At 36.8% G+C, this 25,210-nt stretch overlaps 1 protein-coding gene across 4 annotated transcripts in view; it reads left to right on the top strand.

Moving 5' to 3' along the window:
* Positions 1-25,210, top strand: part of TBC1D5 (TBC1 domain family member 5) — a 307,207-nt gene that overhangs the window by 99,562 nt on the left and 182,435 nt on the right. For all 4 annotated transcript variants that reach the window (XM_015281811.4, XM_015281808.4, XM_040696662.2 and 1 more), the window contains one exon: positions 23,572-23,703. In XM_015281811.4, the coding sequence (XP_015137297.1) occupies positions 23,604-23,703 (100 nt within the window). In that variant the 5' untranslated portion in view covers positions 23,572-23,603. The remainder of the gene's footprint in view (positions 1-23,571; positions 23,704-25,210) is intronic.

The raw sequence follows: 25,210 nt of genomic DNA, 5'->3' as shown, positions 1-25,210 counted from the left end.
AATCTTCAGTTTTCAAATTGTTCTGCTGAAGTCAATCCAATCAGCTTGCCTTTTGTCTGCAATCGCGTCATATATTTTTTTTTCTCAGTTATCTACATTTTAAAATATAATTTGCATTTTACCCTTTTGTTGGGTAAAATGCTGGGAGGTTTGAAAAGCCATACTAGAGAAAACAGGCGTCATGTGTAACAACTTGTTTTCTTTAAATTTATGCATATGTAATACACATCATAGATTCAGAACTGAGGCTGGAGGGAGCAGAGCTAATCTCACTATTGAATGATGAAGATTGTTAATTTATGTAACATTCAAATTTCATGGAATGTAAAGAGTTAAACATTAGTTATTAAATTCATACTCCCTACAAATTTTGGCTTTAAAATCAAGACAACAAATGCTACCTTCCAGAATAAAGGAATCAGTTATCCACTTTGCATTTCAGTAGACTCGTACTTCCCTTGACCAATTATCCATATTGATTATTTGATTAAAAAAAGAGTAGAATAAAATTACACTGCTATATCTAGAAGAGAAAAAAAAATACTTATCTCAAAAGCAGATAGCTTTCCTCCTGTTTTTCTCTTTTTTTTCTACAAAGGCAGATGTGTTAGTATAAATGCTCATTGAATATACTAAGAGATATGAGGATCTGTTACTTTTCTTTGGTCTGGTCTGTATTTTTGCAGAGACCACTTCATGCTAGATGAACAGCAGCTGAGAGTTTTGAACCATATATTATAGTTAACAGAGAAAATGAGATCAATTTTTAAAATGAGAAAAAAGACTCAAGAAATTGATTTCTGTAGTTTCCATTGACAGGTAACATTGTGTCTGTTTATAGATGGAAAAAATGTTTTTCCTAACTACTGTGAAGCAAAATAGTACCTGCTGGTCCCTGAAAAGCCAGCGGTTGCTCTCACAGATTCCTCTAAGATTCTGCAGCTGGAATTTAGTTTCAGTAGAGTGGGTTTGAATGCAATCTGCATGCATACTGTATTGATAAAGTGCAATGCATTATTAGTAAAATCATTTTGAACTGAGCTGATGAAAAGGAACAATCATAGCTCGTTGCATTTTTTTTCTCTTCATCCCCTATAAAGGAAAAAAAAAAACCCCACAAAACCAAACCAAAACAAACCTTAATAATTGTATTCCTATTGCACTTTGAAATGTTGGAATTCTTCTGGCTACTGATGCTTATAGTCTGTGAAAGTCCTACAAGGAACATATAGTGGTGCACTACAATCAATTGGAAGTGCTAGCTGAAAGCTCCCAGTGCACTTTGAGAAAGCCTGTTGTAGGGAAACAAGTGCAGTTTGTGCTACTGCAAAGTACTGCAGTATTCTTTACCTTAATCCTTGGCAGCTATCACCTCCATTTTGTTGGCTTGTCATCAGCATCTCTATCAGAGGAAAACTCCAATGCATGTAGCAAGAAACGAAGCGTGTAGGGGAAAAACAGAAAGGCTCTTGACTGAAATAGTCCTTTAACTTATTAACAGACAAGTGTGCATGTCAGAAAAAAAACACTTGTTTGCTGTGAGTATATGCAATAGCTGATGGGTAAAGAAATGGAAACCTTAATTGCTGCTCGAGTTTAGGTCACTGTTCATTCATTCATTCATTGCCGGAGCTATAAAGTATTCATATGTTGCCACAGCATGTTACTTACACACGACTGAGGGTGAAGGAAGTAAGAGCTAAGATGCTTCATAGACATCGACATCGGGGGGATTAACATGTCTGCTTCATTAATATATATGTGCATACTTTAATGTTGGAGTATTGAAACTGTTTCAAATAAGATTAAAAACTGTATCTCTTAAGGTCTTCTATAGTGCTTAGAAACATTTACATTTTTTGCATCAGTCTTGCCAGTTTCCTCACCATTTTACTTTTCCTGTGCCAGTGGGGTAGAAGTGCAGGCACAGTGCTCATCGCTTCCCGGCTGCCTGGCTTTCTGTTGTTTTTCTTCAGCTAGATCTGCTCTGTGTACTTGCTAGCCATCATTAAGCATATATGAAACTCTGTAGAGTGGCAGGCGTGGATTCTGAGTGACATTTCTGGCAACGTTTTCCTTCTATATGGCACCAGGCCTGATTCTCTGAAATTTTAAGCATGTATGATCCGTATTTGCTTCCACTGAATCTGTAGGTACTCTGTCCTTTTGGAAAATGTGCTACTCTGTGCTAAACCTTGGGCAGCTAAGAGATGAGAAAGACCTGGAGATTTAACTAACTGCCATATGACTTGGTTCTGGAAAGAAGCAAGAGTACAGCCAGTGCGAAGCCATTGCCACTCGTACTGTGCTAATTACAGACCCAGTAATCACCCCCTGTGAAACTAGGCTTGGAGATCAGTAGTGAATTGTTCAGTAATGTTTATTGGAGCTCTTTAAAATATATTTGCAATGTATAAAACACTTTGATATATAGAAGCTCACATTCTAATAAGATTACATTAAGTATTCTAATAAGATCAAGGCTTGAAATTATGTTTTTCCGGATTTGAGTGATATAAATTAATTTTAGTTTAAACCAGTGTCAGTGTTCTTAGATGTTAGTTGTAAATACTCTGCTTGCAGTTTATGTGGGTCTGTGTTTAAATTAAAAAAAAAAAAAAAAGAAGAAGAAAAAATCAATTCTCCTATTAATATGAGAAGTATTTTCTCATCTTCTCATTCCAGTATTCTGTAGCTACAGATTATCAAGGCAACGCTATAATTATTAAACTCAACCAGTCAATTATATAGAGATCAACAGTGGCTGATCACTGAACTCTGTTGGAACTGGATTTTCATTTCTCATTTAAGTCTAGCCAATTATATATGTAGGTCACTCCGAAAGAAATGCCTCCTATTTATTTCTGTGGAGACTGCAACAGATACAAAGAGCACTATGAAACTATTTAGTAGAACAAATTCTCACCTACAAAAAACTACTTTTCAGTATAGATACTACCATTAGCCATGCATTTTCACCAGTAATGAACAAGAGCCTACTTCTGCTGTAGGTGGACATGGCAACCACTGTTGCCACTTCTGAAACTCACTATCCACTGCCTCACTGCACTCACACCCACTGTTTGGTCTCCACAAATGTTCCGCAAGCGTCAATGAATGTCAATGGGTGCCATTTTTTTCCACATGGAGGAATTCAATGACACACCTTTGCTTCATCCATACTCTCATGTCAGCCGCCATTTTGCCAGACTGCTCCTCAGCTGCTGTCTGTCATATGGCAACAACATGTAATGGAATATTGGTGGGAAGGTTCAACCTCTACTGCCATACAATCAACATCCACCTCTGATATCGTCAGCTGAGATAATGAAATAGGAGACATTATTTTCAGAGCAGCCATTGCAAAATGAATTAATTATTCTCAGTTTAGATCTCTTGTGGAGGCTAGTCCCTGTCACAAATGCATTCAACAAAAAAGTGAATTTTCTTCAGGAAGACCTTACGAGTACTTGCAAAACTAAAATATGCACTAAACTTTCAGCACAGATAAAATTAATTGTTTGTTATGGTAACAGACTGACCAGGGTGAAATATTGGATTAGTTCAGAAGGAACTTACTACAATAGTATAATTCTGCTGTGCAATCTGTTAGTTTTATCCATTCTACATTTATTTTGTTTTTTACAGAGAAATCAGATTCTGATTTCCCTGTAAACTGTTACACAATAATGTGAATCTAACTGTAGTTTTTAACACTGATAATGATAACGATAAAATGTGATACTCAAAGTCAGGAAAAAATCTTGGCTTATTTCAACATCATCATATTTCTCTTTTTTGTGGTCTGGATGGAGATACCCTTGGGACTCAGATAAATTGTCCACCAGGTGGGCCAACTGGGCAAAGATACTAGCTGGTTTGCGCCTAAGTATGTGTACATATGTACGTAAATTATGTGGTTATAATCACTCTTCAAGGTACACCACCTGCTGTATCAGATTGTTATGTAAGGTGATATCCAGGAACAGTAAATATTCCTTGAGTTTATGATCATGATATTATTTTTAGTATGCTAGCATTCAGTTTTGGATTTTGGTTAATGTGGTGATTCACTCTTATGATTTATCTGATAAACACTGCTTTCCTTCAATGTTACTATCAGATGAAATTATATAATTATTAAATATTGCGTTAATTTCTTGTTTAGGTATGTGACATTGCACTTAAAGTGCAGAATACTTTGGAAGTGTGGGTCCTACCCTTCCCCTTTAAGAAGAGGTCGTAATGCCAGCACTCACAACTTGGGCTAGTTTTGTTTGTTTTATTGTTTGTATAAAACATAAGGCTCTTGGAGAAGTTAATATTGTAGAATTGAGTAGCCATATTTATTTCTTGATATCTTTTAGTTCACCAGAGAGAAACGTATCTCCTATTAGCTACATTTAGTTTACTGAACCTGAAAAACATTTCAAGTGCAGAATACAAAAAGCATAACAACATTAGAGAAGATCTATTCCAGTTTTATGTGCAGGATAATATCTGGGAAGAGTTGATTCATTCCATTTACTATCAATGACCTAAGATTTCCCTCTGTCCTGTCCAAATACAGCTGAATATGCTTTTATGGACACCTCAGCATAATCAAAAACAGTGCATTTTACTGTCCTGTTGGTAAAAGGTAGTAGATACTGTGTAAAAGTAGTTCTGTACTTGAATTCCTCCAGAGTTTCAGGCATGCATCTTGTCAAGTTCTTTACTACTTTGTTTACTTAAAGACTTTATCTTGAGCTATGGAGCAATAATAGTAATGACCTTCAAACTCAATTTTCCAATGCTGAGTTTATCCTGTAAGTTAGAAAATCCAGTTCAGCTTCTTGAACCCACCTGCTTCATTCTCAAGTAAGCAATCTATTGTAATTTTTTTTGTGAATTTATTATGTCTTTTTCTTTTAGAAATTATTTCTCTTATAGTGTGCAGTAAATAGTTTAATTCATATTTTTTCATTATAAAGGACTAAGAGTGTTAGCAGTCTTGTCTCTATAAACATATTTAAAATTTCAGGGAGAGTTTAAATATTTATGAAAATATAAAAGGTAACTTAAAGATAATATGTTTGTCTTGGAAACTTGTGGCCAAAACTTATCTGCACACAAATTACTTTTGGGAAAAGAGAGAAGCATACTTACAGTCAGTTTTAATATTTTTAATGGCTTTCACTTTGTACTTTGTAGATTCTATAAAGCCTTCAAATATTAATATATATTCAAGATTAGGGATTTGTAGGCTTATTTTGTTACCATACATTGCTTGTCCATGAAATTTCATGGTTGAAAACTGAACCATATTTATTGTACAAGCAGAGAGAGAGCTGATGCTGCTCCTACCTCTTTGTTGCATTAATAAGTGAAACTCTTAGCCCAAAGATAGCAAAAACTATTCAATTCTTCAAAAATGGCCTGCAAGTGAAAATCATATATGCTGCAGAAAAAAAAACGTACCTTTTTTGCTAAGGGTTTCAGTTTCATAGTGAGTGCTCTTCTGATACAGGAAGCATGGTGACTTCAAGTATTTGTCTTCGTCATATATATGTATTTTTCTGAGATCATTAACTTCCTTTGAAAGCTCAATATTTCACATAGATAGTTATAGATATCTAGTTATAGATAGCATATCTGAAGAAGTAATACTGATGAACTTATTTAATCATTACATAGTTTTGTGGGAAGATGATTTTAAAGAATCTGTCTGCATTATTTCTGTCATTTAACTGTTGACCCAGCATTTATGTAAAGAAAGAATGCAAAAGAATCTATTACTCCTGTTTTCAGAAGTGCACTGGACATGACTCAACTGTATTCCCCTATCCTATTGTGAGACTTCGTGATTTTGAACTTATACTCTTGAAAAGCCTAATCCTTATTCTAGCCTCTCTTATTTCGCAGTGCAATACGGGGCATTACAAACTGAGACATTTAGTATCAGAAAGCCACCAGTAGAAAAGGTGGACATTTTTGAAATTTATGTTACCTTACTTTCTGTATTTGAACTATTTCTTTGATGCTTATAAATCGATGCTAGTTATTCTAATACAGCGCTTCTTCTTTTAAACATAGGCAAATATTTCCCAAAGTACATACTTAATAGATGTCCTGTATAGCAAATATGCAAAGGTTTCAAGGAATAGCTGTAGCAATTGCAGGAGAATTGTATAAATTACCATCTCTTTTGGTTTTTTTTCCTCCTCTCTGTACATCTCTTACTATAATTAGCCAGCATTTAACAGCAAATGTTTGCTTTGGTTAAATTATTCAGAACATTTATTTTACTTGTCAAAGGTTAGATCAGGTTGTTGTTTGAACTGGTAATTAAATGCAGCCTAATACATGGTCGTATTTATATGCGCTATCAGCCCTGTTTCCTCCTTATTCTGTATAACTTCATAATAGTAGAGGCTGACATTTAGACATAAAACTAAGATTCTGTTTTCTTGTAAAGGGAGCTAAGATTTTACTTTTACGTTGCATGCATCTGTATGCTCAAGAAAATTGAGATTAGGGTTGTTTGAAATATCACAGCTACAGATTTCCTTTTTGTAAGATTAGCATTCCTCAATGCCGCTCTGTGAAGGCCTTTTATACATTTTAATTTGTTTATTTCAGAAAGTCATTACACAGCATCTGGAATGTATTAATTATTTTTCAGAGATGAAGATAAGGTGGATGAGTGCAGAACTGTCCTTTGCTAGGAATCCAGAGGGACACAAGTATAATCAAAGGGCTGGAGCACCTCTCCTATGAGGACAGGCTGAGGAATTGGTGCTTGTTCAGTCTGGAGAAGAGAATGCTCTGAGGAGATCTCATTGTGACTGTACAGTACCTAAATTGGATCTACAGGAAAGCTATAGAGGAACTCTTTATCAGGTAGATTTAGATTAGATATTAGGAAGAAGTTCTTTACTCAGAGGGCAGAGAGGCACTGGCACAGCTGCCCAGAGAAGCTGTGGATTCCCCATCCCTGAAGGATTTCAAAGCCAGGTTGGATGGGCCTTGGGCAGCCTGAGCTGGTGGGTGGCAGCCCTGCCCATGGCAGAGGATTGAAACTATTAGGGCTTTAAGGTCCCTTCCAACTCAAACCATGCTATAATTCTAATAGAATATCAAAGTCACAGTAACAGAGTATATTTAAATTGCTTGCCAGATATGTATATAATGCTACAATGCAGAAGAGTTCTTGAAAGTAATTCTGCTTGTTGCCTAACAAACAGAATTAAAATAATTACATAGTTGAATCAGATGAGCAAACAAAGTCTCAAGGTGAAAACTTTTTGTGAATTGTACATTTACATTACAGCACTGAGACTATTTATCTATCCTAATAAAATCAATGGGAGTTTTGAAGAGGGCAGAATTTGGTCTATAGTCTTTTATAACAAGTTCACAAACTATTTTTACCACAGTGAAGTTACAGTCTCTTAATTGAATAGTCATTTATATAATGTATTCCTTTGCTTTTTATTTCAGCAATCAATGTTTATTTCATTAAATTTGAAAGAGAAGAGTAATTTATTGAGCTTTTTTAAGCTTTTGTGTTCATGTGCTAATATTGTCCAGTGTATATGAAAGGAAGAAAAATTTTGTCCAGAAATAAGCGCTATAGTGAAAGACTGATTTTTCAGCAATTTATTTTTTCCTACCTTATGTAGACAAGTATTCCTGCCTTTTTCAGTACATTTTTGTTCCAGCTTTCTCTTTGTGTGACTAATGTAGTGATATATATACATTTCAACCTACCTTATTTCTGAGCATTTCTAAAACATCTTTGAAAATTCCTAGCTATTGTACTTAATGTATTGAAAGTGCAGTTTTTAAAGTCTCATAGTTCTGTCAAATCAGAACAGCACTGATTCATATCTTGTTAAGAAACAATTCAGACTTCATGGTAGTGAAATTCTAATTTATCCACTGTCATGGTGATCCCCCAGACTATATTATGTGGTTGCAAAAGCTGAGATAGTGTCTACATCTTTTTTCTTATTTCTATCTTAGAAAGCCAAAATTGACAACTTAGTTCCTACATATGTGATCTCAGAGTAGCTGAATTTATTATATTTTTCACCTTTCCTTCTCATAATCATATTTTGTAATAAAGCTGGCATAAGCCACCAAAAGCCTCAATATAGAAAGAATAAAGAGTAAAAACAGAGTTAAAAGTTGAAGAGTATTTGTGTTTATAATTATAGCATTCCTTGCATGACACTAAAGAAACTCAATCTATGGTGTTCAATTTGTTGTCTTACAGCTTGTTAAATTTTTATACTTCATGGCTGTGGGAGGTAGCTAAAAACAAGAAAATATACTGTGCTCGTACAGAAATTATTTTGACCTCTAGGTAAAGAACATTTATTTGTGTATACATGGTCTGAACTGTGAGCTGTTTTGATTGATGTAATAGATTGCATATACATATGGCATACAAAGGACCTAGGTTAGGCTAGAGTTCTGGGCTCTTTCATGAGGGACTAGCTAAATATAAATAGAATCAAAATGATTACACTGATTTTAAGTTGTACAGAAGTGTCATATGGGTGTAAGTTGTGAGACAGAAATGACAGACTGCATGCCTTTAATTAGGAAAACTGGTCTTGAGTTAAATAATTGCTATACTAAAATCTCAGAAGTATTTCCATATCACTTTGCACAAGGACAACATGGAGATGAAAACTAGTATAGCTCTTTCATATGATGTTTTTTGACCATTCTGACCATTGATAAAATGAGTGTTCACTGAAGTATTTTTTGTTTGAACCAAGAAGTTTGGCAAATACACTGTATTTCAATGGAAAAAAAAATGAACCAACCTTTACCAAACACAAAAGCAATCTTGAATTTAAAGAAGGCAAGGTAATACTATTTCTTGGAAGGCTAACTTTGTTGCTCTGTATGTGGGCATACCTGACGGTATTTTTCAGAAAACTTTGTTAAAAATATTGTATTGTTTATGTATTTGAATGGATAAGGAGAGTCTTGCATTGAAAGATGAGTTGGAGTAGCATAGTAAGAGAGTAGTAGTCTATCTTTCTGTACTATTTGACCTCAGTTATCTTTTATGTTGTGGCTCTTATTTCTGATGAAACTCTGACAAAAAATTCAAAGACAAAAATGACAAATATTGTTAAAGTTGCCTAGTTTTCTTGTATCCAGTGCTCCACTTATAAATGTGGCTGCTGAAACTGAAACTGATTTATGATTTTCATTCACAACAAAGAACAAAAACTTTCCAAGAACAACTATATGGAGGAGCAATTTTTGTGTGATCCTGTGTGGAGGCAGGAGATGGACTTAATGATCATCATGGGTCCCTTCCAATTTAGGATATTATATGGTTCTTCATGAGAAATCATGGAGCTTCAAGCCCTCCTGGAAACATGTGGAATTGCGTATTTGTTTGACAGAGAATATTCATCTCAGCTAGGCAGTCTGTCACCTCTCCTTTGAAGAAGGATCACAGAATCACAGAATAGCCTGGGTTGGAAGGGACCTCAAGGATCATGAATCTCCAACCCCCCTGCCGGGCAGGGCCACCAATCTCCCCATTTGTTAGACCAGGTTGCCCAGGGCCCCATCCAACCTGGCCTTGAACACCTCCAGGGACGAGGCATCTATAACCTCTCTGGGAAGCCTGTTCCAGCACCTCACCACTCTCCTGGTAAAGAGCTTCCCCCTAACATCCAACCTAAATCTTCCCTCTTTCAACTTAAAACTGTTACCCCTTGTCCTGCTGTTATCTACCCTTTCAAAGAGTTTACTCCCTTCCTGTTTATAGGCTCCCTTGAGGTACTGAAAGGCTGCAATGAGGTCACCCCGCAGCCTTCTCTTCTCCAGGCTGAGTAAGCCCAGCTCTCTCAGCCTGTCCTTGTAAGGGAAGTGCTCCAGCCCTCTGATCATCTTTGTGGCCCTCTTCTGGACCCTCTCCAGCAGCTCACTGTCTTTCTTGTACTGAGGGCTCCATACCTGGACACAGTACTCCAGATGGGGCCTCAAAAGAGCAGAGTAGAGAGGGAAAATCACCTCCCTGTCCCTGCTGGCCACCCCTCTCATGATGGAGTCCAGGATACCATTTGCTTTCCAAGCTGCAAGAGCACACTGCTGGCTCCTGTTAAGTTTGTCATCCATCAGGACCCCCAGGTCCTTCTCTGCAGAGCTGCTCTCAAGGACTGCTCCTTCCAGTCTGTATAGATGCCTGGGGTTCCTCCGGCCCAAGTGCAAAACCCTGCACTTTGTCATGTGGAACCTCATTAGGTTCACCTGGGCCCATCTTTCAAGTCTGTGAAGGTCCCTCTGAATGGCATCCCTTCCTTCCTCCGTGTCAACCGCACCACTCAGCTTGGTGTCGTCAGCAAATTTGCTGAGGGTGCACTCAATTCCATCGTCAGTGTCATTGATAAAGATGTTAAAGAGCACCAGTCCCAAGACAGACCCCTGGGGGACTCCGCTCGTTACCGGCCTCCATGTGGACATGGAACCATTGATCACCACCCTCTGTCTGCGGCCTTTCAACCAATTTTGTATCCAACGAGTGGTCCACCCATCAAATCCACATCCCTCCAATTTGGAGATAAGGATGGGGTGGGGTACCATGTCAAAGGCCTTGGTCAAGTCCAGGTAGATGATATCGGTCACCTTCCCCTCATCCACCAATGCCATCACTCCATCATAGAAGACCACAAGATTGGTTAAGCATGACCTCCCCCTGGTGAATCTGTGCTGGCTGTCTCGGATCACATGCTTATTCCTCATGTGATCAAGCATGTCATCCAGGAGGATCTGTTCCATGATCTTCCCAGGCACAGAGGTGAGACTCACTGGCCTGTAGTTCCCCGGGTCCTCCTTGCTCCCTTTCTTGTAAATGGGAGTGACGTAACCCTTCCTCCAGTCATTTGGGACATCGCCTGACAGCCACGACTTCTCAAATATGATGGAGAGCGGCTTGGCAACCACCTCAGTCAGCTCCTTCAGAACCCTGGGATGCACGCCATCCAGCCCCAAAGACTTGTACTCATCCAGTCTCATGAGGCGGTCTTGGACTTGCTCTGCCCTTACAGTGGGAGGGGATTTACCCCCCTGATCCCCACCTCGAGGCTTGGGGGTGCAGGGCTCAGGGACGTGAAAAAGATTAGAATCCTGGCCACCAGTGAAGACCAAGGCAAAGAACTCATTCAGTACCTCAGCTTTCTCTTCGTCCGTTGAAGCCAGTTCTCCTTTTAAATTTACTAAAGAAGGTACCCCCATTTTGGCCTGTCGCTTCTGGCCAATGTACCTGTAGAATGTCTTCTTACTGTTTTTCACGTCCCTCACCAAGTTCAGTTCTATCTGCGCCTTGGCTTTCCTGATCCTACATCTGCAAGTCCAGACAGCCTCCCTGTACTCTTCCCAGGTGACACGCCCTTGTTACCAGAGCTTGTACGCACCTTTCTTTGCCCTCAGTGTGCTCAGCAGGTCCTTGCCAAGCCATGCCGGTTTCCTATCTCATCTGCCCACTTTCTTATTCAGAGGGATGGAGACCTCTTGTGCTTTCAGGAGGGCATCCTTGAAGAGTAGCCAGCTCTCCTCAACACCTTTATCTTTAAGGACAGCATCCCAGGGGATCTTGGCCAACAATCCATTGTTAAAGTTCACTTAAAGTTCGCTCTTCCAAAGTTCAGGGTCCTGACCCCACTCTTTGCCAAGCCCACATCCCTTGAGATCACGAACTCAACCAGGGCATGGTCGCTGCAGCCCAGGCTGCCTCCAGTGTTGACGCCTTTGCTGATCTCTTCCACATTGGTGAGCAGCAGGTCCAGCAACACTTCACCTCTGGTTGGTCTGTCCAATACCTGGACCGGAAAGTTATAATCAATGGATTCCACGAGCCTTCTGGATCTCTTGCAGCTCGCCGTGTGGTCTTTCCAACAGATGTCCGGATGGTTGGAGTCCCCCATCAGGACGAGGGCCCGTGAGCACAACGGCTCCCACATCTGGAGCAAGAAAGCCTCATCAACAGCCTCCCCTTGATCAGGTGGCCTGTACTATACCCCTATCTCTTGGTCTGCTTTTTCTTCCTTTTCCTTTAGGAAGCTAAGGACACCTGCTATTGCCATTTTCTGTCTGTCCTTTAGGAGAAAAGGAAAGATGACTAATACAAGGGCTGCTCTGAAAGTAATGCCTTCTGTTTAATTATTTTGGTCTACAACATCAGAGGTGGATGTTGGTGGTATGGCAGTAGAGGTTGAACCTTCCCACCAATATTCCATTACATGTTGTTGCCATATGACAGACAGCAGCTGAGGAGCAGTCTGGCAAAATGGCGGCTGACATGAGAGTATGGATGAAGCAAAGGTGTGTCATTGAATTCCTCCATGTGGAAAAAAATGGCACCCATTGACATTCACTGACGCTTGCGAAACATTTGTGGAGACCAAACAGTGGGTGTGAGCGCAGTGAGGCAGCGGATGGTGTGTTTCAGAAGTGGCAACAACAACATGAAAAACAAGCCATGTTGCATATAAACATGCACAGCTATCACACCACAAAACAAAGAGTGTCTCAATCAGCTCATCCACACAAATTGGCTGATGGTGGTGACTATGTTAAAAAATAGTGTTGTATAGTTGAGAATTTGCTTTGTCAAATAGTGTTATTGCACTCTTTGTATCTGTTGTTCTGTCCATGGAAATAAGTAGGAGGCATTACTCACGGAGCAATCTACCTATATGACAGACCAGCATTCAAAACTTACCACTTATTTTGGCTGCTTTAGGATGCACAGCCTTGCTATTAAGTAAAAGAGTCAAGTGAGAACTGATCACACCTGTATTCTGTATGGTTGGTTTCTTTCCATTTCCTTCTGGATCCTGTTCAAAATTCTGATTTCACTCTCTTTACTTGTCTAAGTAATCCATAGCATGGCCACTGTTACATCTCGTCTGCATCTAAGCTATTGATAGAAATACAACCACATAGCAAAAAGTACATCTTCCTAGATTTTTGCATGTGACCAGTTTCATGTTACGTTTTAAGTATGAGAGTCTGCAGTAGGATAAAAAATGTGAATGAAATTTGTTGTTAATTGACATTTCTTACATTTGGAGAGAAAGAAATTAAGATTTGTCAGAAGACCAAAAAATGAAACAAACAAACCCAAAACCAAAAGAACTGGAAATTATGTGAAAACAACTGTTTTGTCCAGGAGGACTGTCAGTGTCAATGGCTATCACTGTTTGTAATTTATACATTAAATATTATTAAAAAGTCATAGTTTTCTTCTCTTTATGTTAGATGAACTACTATCTGTGAAGGCTTTCTAAAAACAAATAGAAAAATTTAATCAAGGAGGCATCTAACCATATTTTGTTTACATCTGTTATATTCTTTTAATAAAATTGGCTTAAAAGCTTAGCCTCAAAGGTGTTGCAAGCTTTCTGTAAAGTACAATGACAGCTGTTGCTCCAGTACAATTCTGCAAATCTGATTGCAGTTTCTTGGGGATTCCATTTCGTTTTTGCTTGTGACATACAGGTAATGATATTCAGACAACATGGGGAGATTCAGTCATGTCATAGTGGGTGGTGAATTAGAGAGACCTCTCCACTAAGTTTAGCATGTTTAGGAGTCATCAATCTATCATATCATCTATTAAAAATCAAGAAGCTTTGAAAAATCTTATTTGTGGTTTTGCTCTGCTTCCCCAGAGCAGAACATACACACTTCTCAAGGCAACTCAGCCTCCTGTAGTCTAAGGTCTCATCTTGATACTCAGGTGTTGGCTAAGAGTGCTGTGTGAAGTAAGGCTTCTGCTTCTTACTGTGTGGTGTGTGCTTGACCCACTTCTAAGGCAAAGAAACCCTGAGATTTAGTGTAAAGAGAATAGAATTTGATGGTGGCAGCTCTTTCTGATGAAACAGATTTACTGCCAAACCAAAAAGCCCTTTAACTAATAAACTGTGCCTTGGTTTTATTAATACTGTCCCCTTTAGACTTTATTTCTGAGTTAGTTTATATTAAACATTCTTAATTGTGCTGTGAACTGTGGGGTACATTTCTAACATTCCGCAGAATTAAATATTTCTTTGTAGATCCAGACTTTTGTTTCTCTATAAACTTGCAAAGACTACGTTCCTACTTGCTACTTAAGACCTGCACCTGACTCAGGTTTTGAAACGCTTTTGCCAATTTGTGTTTGACGCACCATGCTGCTTGCACTGGTGACTTCTATGCATGTGTTTTATGTGCTCTGACAATGAGCAAAGACTGCACAGAAAACATTTTAGGGGGAATAAATGCCTCCAAGAACAGTGCATTATAGAAATCATGCTACAGCAGCCATGTCTGCCTTGCTCCTCTGTGTCTGAGGACTTCAGCAATACCACTTGTTCCCTTCACAGCTTGATGTGCATCTACAGGAAGGCATAGAACATATCACCCAACTGCTCAGAAATTTGAATGGAATATAAGAGAGAGGGAGGGGGTAGGAAAATGAGTTGTAACTGATAACACTGTATTAGGAGATCAAAAATTTAAAGAAGGAAGGGTATTGCACTGTAATTTTCTGCCATAATATTACTAACCCCGACAGGAATTAGTACTGTGAGTTACTGAACACCGTAAACAGAAGAAATGCAGCACCAAAGTTCTCTGTCTGAAAAAGGAAGAAAACATGCCTTGTCATCATCTTAGTAACATGGAACACAGTAGTACATTCATACTAAAACAACAAGTGAAATGTTAATCACAGCAGGAGTGATACCTTGGTACAGAGTCCTTTCATGCAGTCAACTGCCAGCATGGTTAGCATGGTTCATCTGTATCTTGTGTTTCCAAGTCTTAGGGGCTATCTGCTTTTCAAGTATTCTATTTTGTCTTGTTTTTCTTAGGGATTTCTGTGTGAACTGAATTAGATGTCAGCACCTTGTCTTGGCTTCCCACTTCCACCCAGTTTTCCTCTGCAGATGTGCCCATTTGCACTCAGTCGCAGAGCCTGAATTGTGTACATGAACATGGCTTGTGGTTCTTCACATTACTAACTTCACTGTAAGACGCAAAACAAATTCTGGCTCTTTTCGCTCCTTTGAAAGTGGCTGTGAAATTTTGTCCTTTTTCCTTAGCTAGTGGAGCTTACACTAACTTTCTCTGTACCTCAGTGTGAGGCCATGCTGCTTTAGTATCTGCATATCTAGAAGAGAAATATTTGATGTAAATGCCTCCGTGCGTGCATGAACACGCTGGTGTTTCTATAAAAATTGTCAGCCCCTGTAGGAAACTGTTTTCTAAAAATAGTGAAAGAATAAAGGCTGAATCTTAGATTAATTGCTTAGTACTCTAAAGCTGTGATATCCTAGAAACTTACTTCATTGAATACACTTTTAGTGTCTAAGCTAGTTACTATCATTTTGGGTAAGGCTGCAGGCTAAGCTGCCATTTTTTCCAGCTCACTGTTTTGATGATTTCTTTCAGCCTTGACATTTTTTGGCCCTTTGAGTTACATACGTATTACTAAAACATAAAGTATGTAGCATAGCATGGTGCCTGTGTGTTTCTGAAAGTAAAACTCTTAAATAGTTAAAAGCAATCATTTCCATACTGTAAACAACAGTAAACTACTTTAATGTCTTAACTGTATTTGGAAGGACAGTGCTTTAACTTCAGTTATATTGAACTGTTTTGTAACCAGGTAAATAAAATGCATTCTAAAATAGAATAAACAAGCAGATTGTTTGGTTTAATGGGTTTCCAATTTTGTATGATTCATTTTAATATGAATAGGGTTTTCAGCACTTCTAGATTACTGTAAGAGGAGAGAGTAGCTTCAAAGTTAAATAATGTAAAGATCTGAAGTCTCATGTATTTCTTTTCCTTTGTTTCAGTGTTTCTTCCAGTACTGAAAAACATTTTGATTTTTGAACCATGCCTTAGGTTGTATTTTCTAGATTCCTACTAGTCTTGTTTTTCCTCTCTATCTACACCAGCCAGATGTCGACCCTCCTAGGCTGTCCATATAAAGATGGATACTCTACTGCAGCTTAGATCTTAGCAGCATCGCATGATGGGAGATTTACTTCATATATCTGTAAATAAAGCTACATCTCATTTTTATCAACTTATTTTGGTTTTTTTTCAAAGTAATATGATACTGCTGACTCTCTTTCAAATTCTAATCCACTTGTTTCTTATCCTTTTCCTCATAGAATCACTTCCTTTGTGCTAAGGGCAAGGCCTTCATTACTCCTGGTAAAATTCTGGTTAATCATCCGGTAAGATAGCTTTGACTCTGTGGAGTCAACTGACCTGTTTCCATGCAGGTGCTTATGCCTGTAGAGGGAAAGTGGCACCAATAGTCAGTTAAACTACACATTTTGAGGGCAGTATCCATTTAGTCAAAGCTACTACATGAAATTACTTTAAGCTGAATAGTATCTGGCTATTTGGACTATTTGAAAAGAACTAATTTACCTTGTCTCTAATCCTTCTTTGATCTAACCCATGTATATTTTAAATGATGCTGTATCAGTAATCTGATTTGCAATAGAATCATTTAGCAAACAGTAAAGCATAAAACACTTCACCTGCCTTTCCATCTTTGATAAATCTCCCTTTCCTTTAAATAAGAGATCAAATCTTTTCATTTTCTTCTTCCAACTAAATTGTGTATATTTACATGATATATGAAGAATGTTTAGTTCTTGTTCCTTGTGTTCCTTATTCATTTTCATTCTGATTTGACTGTATGACTTTGTGCTTCAGTATACACAACCTGCATTATTTGATTTTTTTTTTTTTTTTAACTTGAGTACTTTTTACTTTTTGCTGATTGCATTCTGCTCAAGCTTTGGGTCACTCATCGTTTAGCTAAATCCGTGTAATTCCCTCTTCTATCCTTCCTGTCCATTGGGATATGCTACATATAATATAAAAGAGCTCTCTTAAAGAGTTGGCCAAGTTTCCTGAGTCCCTGTCTTCCCTTGGCTTTGTTTCTTTCCTAAAAAAAATATTAATTTTTTGAAATTGGCTTTGTTGAAATCTTGTTCCTCTTATTACCATGGGTTTTTTTTACCTCTTCCTTTCCTAAGAATCATAAACTTTGTCCTTCTAAGATCACTTCTACTAGAAATTTTCATTTTTTTGAGTTAATTTCTACTTGTGGCTTAGAATCCAGTTCATTTTCATCCAGTGACCTACCTTTCTGCTTTTTCCAGCTCCTTTCTCAAAATAGAAACAAGTGAAATAAAAGTTCTCTTTCATCAGCTTATTCAAGACACTGTCCAGCCAGTTTCCATTTCCATTATGTTTTCTACAGTGTTATAGTCTTCCTTCTTTTATTATCCCTATTTTCAACCTTCTCCTGCATTCTCAGTTTCCAAGTAAATGTGGATATCTGTTTACAAGACACCACTCTCACTCATTTGACTGGTATATTCTTTCTGAAGAAATAATTCTGCTCTTTATTACCATTCTAGTAATGATTTATTTCATTAAATCTCACTTGTTATGCCAATTAAGTTATAATTTTGATCACATGTAAGGATTATCAGCTCCTCTTGTTTATTCCCCATATTACCGTTGTTAGTAAACAGACTTCAGCTATGCTAAAAGGATTGGCTGCTCTCCCCTCCTCTTCTTTCTCCCTCTCCTCTTTTTCTTTCCTTTTTTGAGATACATAGTACCAAACCTACTGAACTGTAGCACTGGGAACTTAACATGTTTGATACTTTCTGTACTTTACTTGTCATCGTTTTCAATGCAGGAGAGAAGCAGTGAATGTCAAATGTTCATAGCATTAGAGCATTGTTGTCAAGGTTGGTAGAGGGATATGTTTATTGAGTACAGTGGTAAACAGTGCATAAGGTTTTCAATCCTCTCTGCTGTATTTACCCTGTTTCTTTCTGCATCAAACTAGCATATCTTGCAGTGTCACATAGCCTCAAGAAAACCATAAGCTAGCAACTGCATGAGCTTGTTCCCGTCTTGCAGCAAATATGTTGATGATTCCATCTCTACTAAATTAAGAGAATATAACTTACTTATGATAGCTTTGTGGGTTTACTTTGCATTTTATATTTTAACTCATAGCATAAAAAAAGCTTTTAACTATCATGTGAATTACCAAGAGAATACATTGTCATGATCCCCAGCTATTTATACTGTTTCTTATCCGTGACATTTTAATTCACTGCTGAATTTATACTTTGCATGTTTAAGTACTGTTAAGACATGAAAGTTGTAGGGTTAAATCTGTAGACAGTGCTTTAAAGCTCCTATGATAATTGTTCTTAGGTATGTATTCCTTTACTGTGGCTCTTGAGACAACTGTTTAATAGACAACATTTGAATAATACAAATGTGCGGTTGGTAAAAATGGATTAGGGTTTCAGGGTGGTACCAATGGGTGATATTTAATATTGAATGACATGTATTAAGACAAATGCTTTTATATATAATTTATTTGGCATTGTAAATGCATTTATCTTGTGAGATACAGACCCCCTGTTGCCACATGAAGTATTCTGGAAAGGTTCAGAGTAAATAAATAATAAAACCACTTTGATATACAATCTAACAATATTAAATATTAAGACTTTCACATGATTGATTTTAATACTTAATTAACTTATTTAAAGTCCAATGTAACTCTGTTTTTGTATTAAGGATTAGACAGGCAGAAGCTAAAATGCAGGAAATGTTATTAAATGGGACAAAATTAATTGCATTTCATGATCTTCAGACTCTCTGGCTGTTAACCTGTCCATCAGTGCAGTGATCATGTTTGTTTTGTTCCGGATCCCAGCTGATGGTAATGTTAATCAGCTTTACCATGTCAGTCCATTTTTATGTTTGCATCATTCTAATTTAATGATACATAATCTGATACATTTTATAAAAGAAAACAAACTTGCTTTATGCTAGTCAAAGTTTGTCAAGTTGTGCATTTTTCTTCAGAGTTAGTAAATGTTCCTCCTGAAACGTGTTTCCTCAAAGTGTTAACAACCTGTGGAAGTGGCTGAGTAGCATCCCTGCTGGGTTTCATCCCAGCTGGTTTTAACCCAGGCAGCAGGTCTTCTGTATATAAATAGAGGTGGTGGCAGTCAAGGGTTATATATTCTGTAAGAGGTGGGCTCAGATGAGGGAAAACAGAATTGCTCTGTGGATGCTCAGCACCCTCTCCTTCTCAACCTTCTACTGAGAGCAAACCTGGGGTCTGGAACTGCTTCAGGATTATTTGCAAGTCATCTACACTTCACTGCTTTAAATATATACAATGCATGTTTATCCTCCTAATATTTAGTATCATATCTAGTGTAAAATGTTGGTTTTTTTTTTTTTTTTTTTTTTTTGTATTCTGTCCTCACTTCAGTGTGCTAACATGCTTGATTACTTCATAAGCTGCAAATGAGGGGCAGAATTATGAACCCTCATAACATGATGCTGTCAAACTCAACAAAACGTGCACAAGACCGTTACGACATCAGACACTTGCTTTTAGTCGGGTCATTTTAATCAATTTGACTTCATAGGGCAGCTAATTTATCACTTAGCTGAACAAGTATTTCCTCTACTTGTCATCAATTTATGTAATTAAAATGGTAAACTTTGCTGTATGGCATGAAATAAAGGCCCAAACATAATTTGAAGAAGGTAGATGATACGGTCTAATAGAATGAATACAAAGTATTATTTAAATACTTCACTACACTTCAGTAGTTTTCAGAAATGTCATATTCCCGTAACACTGCTGGTACCAATATACCCTTATATACTGATTTTCACCCTTAGCATATGCAGTGCTTGGTTTCTTCCTCTAAGATAGAACATTCACTTGTTTCCTTTCTTCACACATTAAAGTTTTTACTTTTTGGCTTAATTGTCTGGGGATCAGAGGCTTGAAATAAAGTGCAGTATTCATGTTCAGATTGTGTTTTTTGTTGTTTTTGTTTTTTGTTTTTTAATGAAATACTGGTTTTGAATTTAAGATATTTTTTGACAATAGAATAGTCTTGTATTTTGCTCATCTGGTCACAAATAGACTTACTGCTTTAAAAAACAATCGAACAAACAAAAACACCACTATGCAGTTTGGTTTTGTTATGAGTATTTCAACTTCTGATTGAACATTCATTATGATTAGTTTATTACATGAACATTTATTATAATAAAATCACAGAGGACTGCTGTTTATACTCTTCTGTCTATAGTGATATTCTTCTATGTTTATGTAATACATGCTTTTGCCATGTTTTGCCCAGATCCTGTCTGGACGACAAGCATACCACTGACACTTCAGCTAAGATACAAGCAAATCTCACAGAGACTTTTGACTTAGTCTTGTATTTCTAACTAGACGAGAATTCATAGAACAGTTATGTAATTTCTGTTATGCAGAAGGAGGTTGTTAGTAAGGTGGAAGTAAATGTTAGTAAAGTTTTTCCTAATGGAAGCAGACAGATATTTCATGCTATGGAATGGACTGTGGAGGAGACCATGTGGGAGAGTATTATTAGACAGTATCTCACAGCCCTTTTTATATCCAGCAGATTTCTATGGTTGTGTCTTTAAGCCAATTTTGTGGGATTTTTGATTGTCTCCGTTGAGAACCCACACTGACAGGTCACAGGTGTACCAACAAGCTGCCTTTTCTGCTGTTGAAAACCAGACTGGGTTCATTCAACGTGTGCTGGTCAGTGAGGAGCTGACATGAGGTGCTGCCATCAGTGGAGGCACCTCGCAGCATCTGAGCTCTGGGCCATGTGCTAGACGCATCCAGAAGTACTACAGGGCTCTCTCTGCTCTTATGCTTAGAGAGAGGAGCCAAACACAATACTTATCTGCCGTGGGCTCATGGGTAGGTTCCTGTCTCCTTTCATTCCCCTAAACAAGATAAATGTTTCATATGCAGTCCTAATTATGTTTCCATGTATATTAAAGAATAGTAGAACTCCCAGTGCTGGGAAGGGTGCCTGCTCTTCGTCTTTTTTAGCCTGTTGTGTTTGGAGAAAATTAGTAGGAATAGATAACAGAGTCACTGTTAGCTTTGACTGAGTGTCTAGGTAGGCAGTATCAAGTCTTGTAAGCTAATTGAATTTCAGAGGATTTTAATAACATTTTTATTGTTTCACATTGAAAATGCTTTTAACTTACATCTTACTTAATATGAGCAATATGTTATAGGCCATTACAAATCAACCACAAACCTGTAAAGAATTAATCTTTCTCAGAGTAAGATCCCAAGAGTAATCATAATTATTTAATAGTTTGCTTTGTTCTTTCTTAGAAGAGCTGAAAAGAACTTAAGTACGGAACTATAAAGGAAATTGCTTGACTATCACTAAAGCTAATAGTTAGTGATACTTTTTTTAAACACTAATCAAATGTATCCATAAACAAACACAAGTAACTGATTAAATCACCATTTGAGTATCAAATGTAAATCTCTTTAGCTTTAAAACTGCTCTAACTGTCTGTAAAGTAAATTATGGCTCTTACATGTTGTAAAGGCATGGTATTTGGGGAGTATTTAAAAAAAAAAAGAGAGAGAGAGAGAGAGAGAGAAGTTAGAAACAGAAAAGAAGAAAAAGGAGAACAAACTTACTGAAGCCAATTTCTTACTGTAGTACTACTGATACAAGAAAATGCAAGTTGGAAGAACATTTTGTCTTAAAGTGGTAGCTGCTAATAAGGAGATTTTGAGCCTGAATCTCAGTCTGAAAAGCTAGTAGCATTGTGCCTTATTTCGATATATTGTAGAGGACTGTAACAACAAAAAGTTAAACTCTAGCAGAACAGTATAAATGAGCCTTTAAGGTTTGTGCAGTAGAAAGGCAGCAACAATGACACAGCTAAGACAACAGGAGAAGCAACTAGAATTTCAACAGGAGAAAAGTGTAAACATATTTTTTTTCCAAAATTTTCTTTAAATAAATAATCAACTTTTAATTCTTACAAGTTCTGCATTCATTTATTTAAAATATCAAGTAATTATAAACATCTGCCTGTATTATGTAGTCCTAAGACTGCAGGCAAACATTGAGATATTGTTTAAATGGCTAAAAAGTTTTTAAATGCTTCTCTCCAAGTTATTATTCATGTATTTTCTGTGATTATGGTTAATAAATCACATACAAAACACATGAAGTGTACTTGCATTCATAATGTGTTTTTTGAGATCATCGAAAGACTTGTTAAAGGCCTTTCTGTACTTATGGCGCATTTTCTCTAAGGCCATGATTATTTGATTGTAATAATTTGCCATAAATATGTACCACTGCAAATGCAGGCAGTCCTGCCTTCCTTCAGTTCCAAGGAGCATTGGATAATCTGTTTTAGCTAAAAAAGTAGCAAGAGATGATCATTTGTTTATTGTTAATAAACTGAAGGCATTAAGCACACATGGTCAGTACCTTATAAGAACCATAGGAAAAACATAATTAAAGTTATTTTTGAATTGGTAATATACAAATCCTGAAACTATAGGAACATACCTCTTTATATATTTCTTCTTAAATATAATTTTCTTGGAGTTAGAAATTTAAATACTGTAAACTAAGCAGCTACAGGAAGTGATACTTAAAACTCAAGTGGCAGTACCTGTCCATGTTGCAGGTTAGAAACATCTCTTTCAAGCTGTTAGTAAATGGCTATATATTGACCAAAATGCTGTCTCAAAGAATGTATTCCTGCATTGTGACAATGCACTAGAAAGGTCAATTATCTGTCTTACCTCTCTGACCATAACACCATCTGCTTTTCCCTTTTTATTGGCATCCTGTTATTCACTGCAGCAAATATTAGCTTAAAGTGTACTTCACATGAGCTTCTAACATTGTTCTTGGTCATTCGTGTGTTAGTGATTTGTATTCCATTCAGCCTGTGATGATGAACTTCTATAACCCACTTGCTGGGTTTTCATTGACCTGCTTTCTCTCCTCTTGTTCTTAATTTTGGGAATAACTTCTTTATAAATATTCACTAATTAGCTGATTAAGTTTCTTCAAATGTTTCCTTAACATCACCTTACTACAAAACTAATAGAAATCTTGATTAAACTGGAATAATCGTACCAATCAATATCATCTCATTCTTTTCTGTATTTGTTTGCATCCCTCTGCCTCTTGTCTCATATTTGACCTAAGGTTTCTAAAATATAAATATGATTAAAAGAAAAATGTTTTTCTAGGATGAGGTGTCCTTAATTCAGAAGGATGTGATGATAGCTGTTGCCTCAGCTTTGCTCTACAACCTTCATTGTCCCCACACCCTGGCATCAATTTTCTTTGTAACGAGACTGAAAGATGAGTTGAGAAAGCTAGAAAAGGAAGGAGAGAGGCTCCTGCCCCAACTCACAGTCCCTCAAAACAGTACATGCATCTTATTTGCATGTGATTGTTGAGAGGTTCTATAACAATTCTTTTGGACTTCAAATAATAAAATATTTGAAGGGAAATGCCATTATTCTTCTACTTGACATCTAATGGTGATTTTCTGCCTGGAAAGTAAGGAAAGGTTTTTAAGTGTTTTAAATTGTGAATTGTGTTATTGCAAAGTAGTTAAAGAAACACTAAGTGTTTGTTTCTGCTTTTCCTCCAGATAAATATCCTTCAGTGGAAATTATTGCCAATATGTATCATTCTGTATCTGAAACCAGTCACCCTTTACAAACAGAGGAACAGGAAGTAGGCATTGATCCCTTGCAGAGTTACTTGAACAAAACAGAGGAAGGTGAGTTTTGTATTTCTGTGGGGATTTTTTATTTTTTTATTTTAACTTTATACCTAGAAACATAATATGTCATGATAACTATACCTGTCATAATTTGTTTAATTTTCTCAATGAATTTGACAAGGAAACTTAAAGAACATTTCACAGAGTTTGTGTAGAACACTCTGACACTAATGAAAACCACGAAAAGTCAACTTTCAATTACAGACAGAAACATTAGCCAAATGTTTAATGCTCTGTCATCCTTTTTTAATCATAAACCAAACACTGATTTCAGTGTAAGAATCTTGAAATAAAGCATGGATTTGCGTTACTTTTTGAAATATGGCCTCTTTCACATTGCTCTGGGTCCAGGGTTTTTTCCTTATTTATTTATTTAAACTGTAATAAAGTGAAATGCATTATTTTGGAAGAGTTTATAGAAATAAAGAGGATGATTTTCATATTTTTTTGTTTGATCCCCTTTTCATAAGAATATTTTCAAATATTCTTATTTTAAAAAATACTGAAAGTTGAGGTAGAATAAATAGACTCTTAACAGCAGAAGTCACTTTATAACCTGAAGTAAATTAATAAAATGCTGTATTTGGAAGACTAATGAACAGTGAGAGCAAAGTGCTTGCATAATGCAATGCATGTCTGCATTGCTTGTCTTTTCTACTCATTTGCTAGTGGTGACAGTGTATTTGGTTCAAAGAAAGTGATAAGCTTAACAAGAAGCCAAGATCCTTGTCATGAAAACATTCTTCAAGTACTCAGTTATACACAATGGCACCTTAACTACCTGTAATTTTCCAGTCATTGAACACATGTACCAGGAGGGCAAACTAAAAAATGTGTTTTAAATTACTGAGTTGAAACAACTTTGTCACATTTCTTACGTCCCTCACCCACATCAACCATTCTTTGTGGGTGTATCTGTCTATAAATCTTCTGTTTACTAGTACTTATTAAGAAAGCTATGTCAAGATTTGCTTAGTCAGTTTTACTACTTCAATTTATAAGAAGCCGATGTGTTGCTTTAAAATACGTGGGTAAAACTTCATTGCTCCTTTGAGGGTGTTTTTTGCTTGTTTTTTCTTCATGGATTTATAAAGCTTTTTCAGTATCAAAAGTTAGAATGAACATCTAGGGGAAAGTATTTTAAAACCTGACGATTAAATGAAATAGCTTTTCCAGGTCAGTGTTCCTCCTCTGTTATATTTGACATCTTAACAACATAAAGCCATTTTGGTTTGATAAACTAAAAGCATTTTTATAAGTATTTCCAGATACTTGAAAATAATCCTTTGCAATAGCCTAAAATAATAACCATTTTCCTGAGGAACTATAGTTTGCTTCTAGTTTACACCAATCAAGAAAGATGAGCTTTCTCTTCTGATTTTTTTTTTTCCCTGAAAATATTGGAAATTCTCTCAACTTCATTTCAAGGAAAATCAAGATTTTTATCCTCTTAAAAAACACAGTAAATTAATTTTAGCCTTTATTGTGCCCAGAAGTGATTAGT

Source organism: Gallus gallus, chromosome 2 (assembly GCF_016699485.2).
Source record: "Gallus gallus isolate bGalGal1 chromosome 2, bGalGal1.mat.broiler.GRCg7b, whole genome shotgun sequence".
Lineage (NCBI taxonomy): Eukaryota > Metazoa > Chordata > Aves > Galliformes > Phasianidae > Gallus > Gallus gallus.
This window is presented reverse-complemented; position numbering and strand designations above follow the sequence as displayed.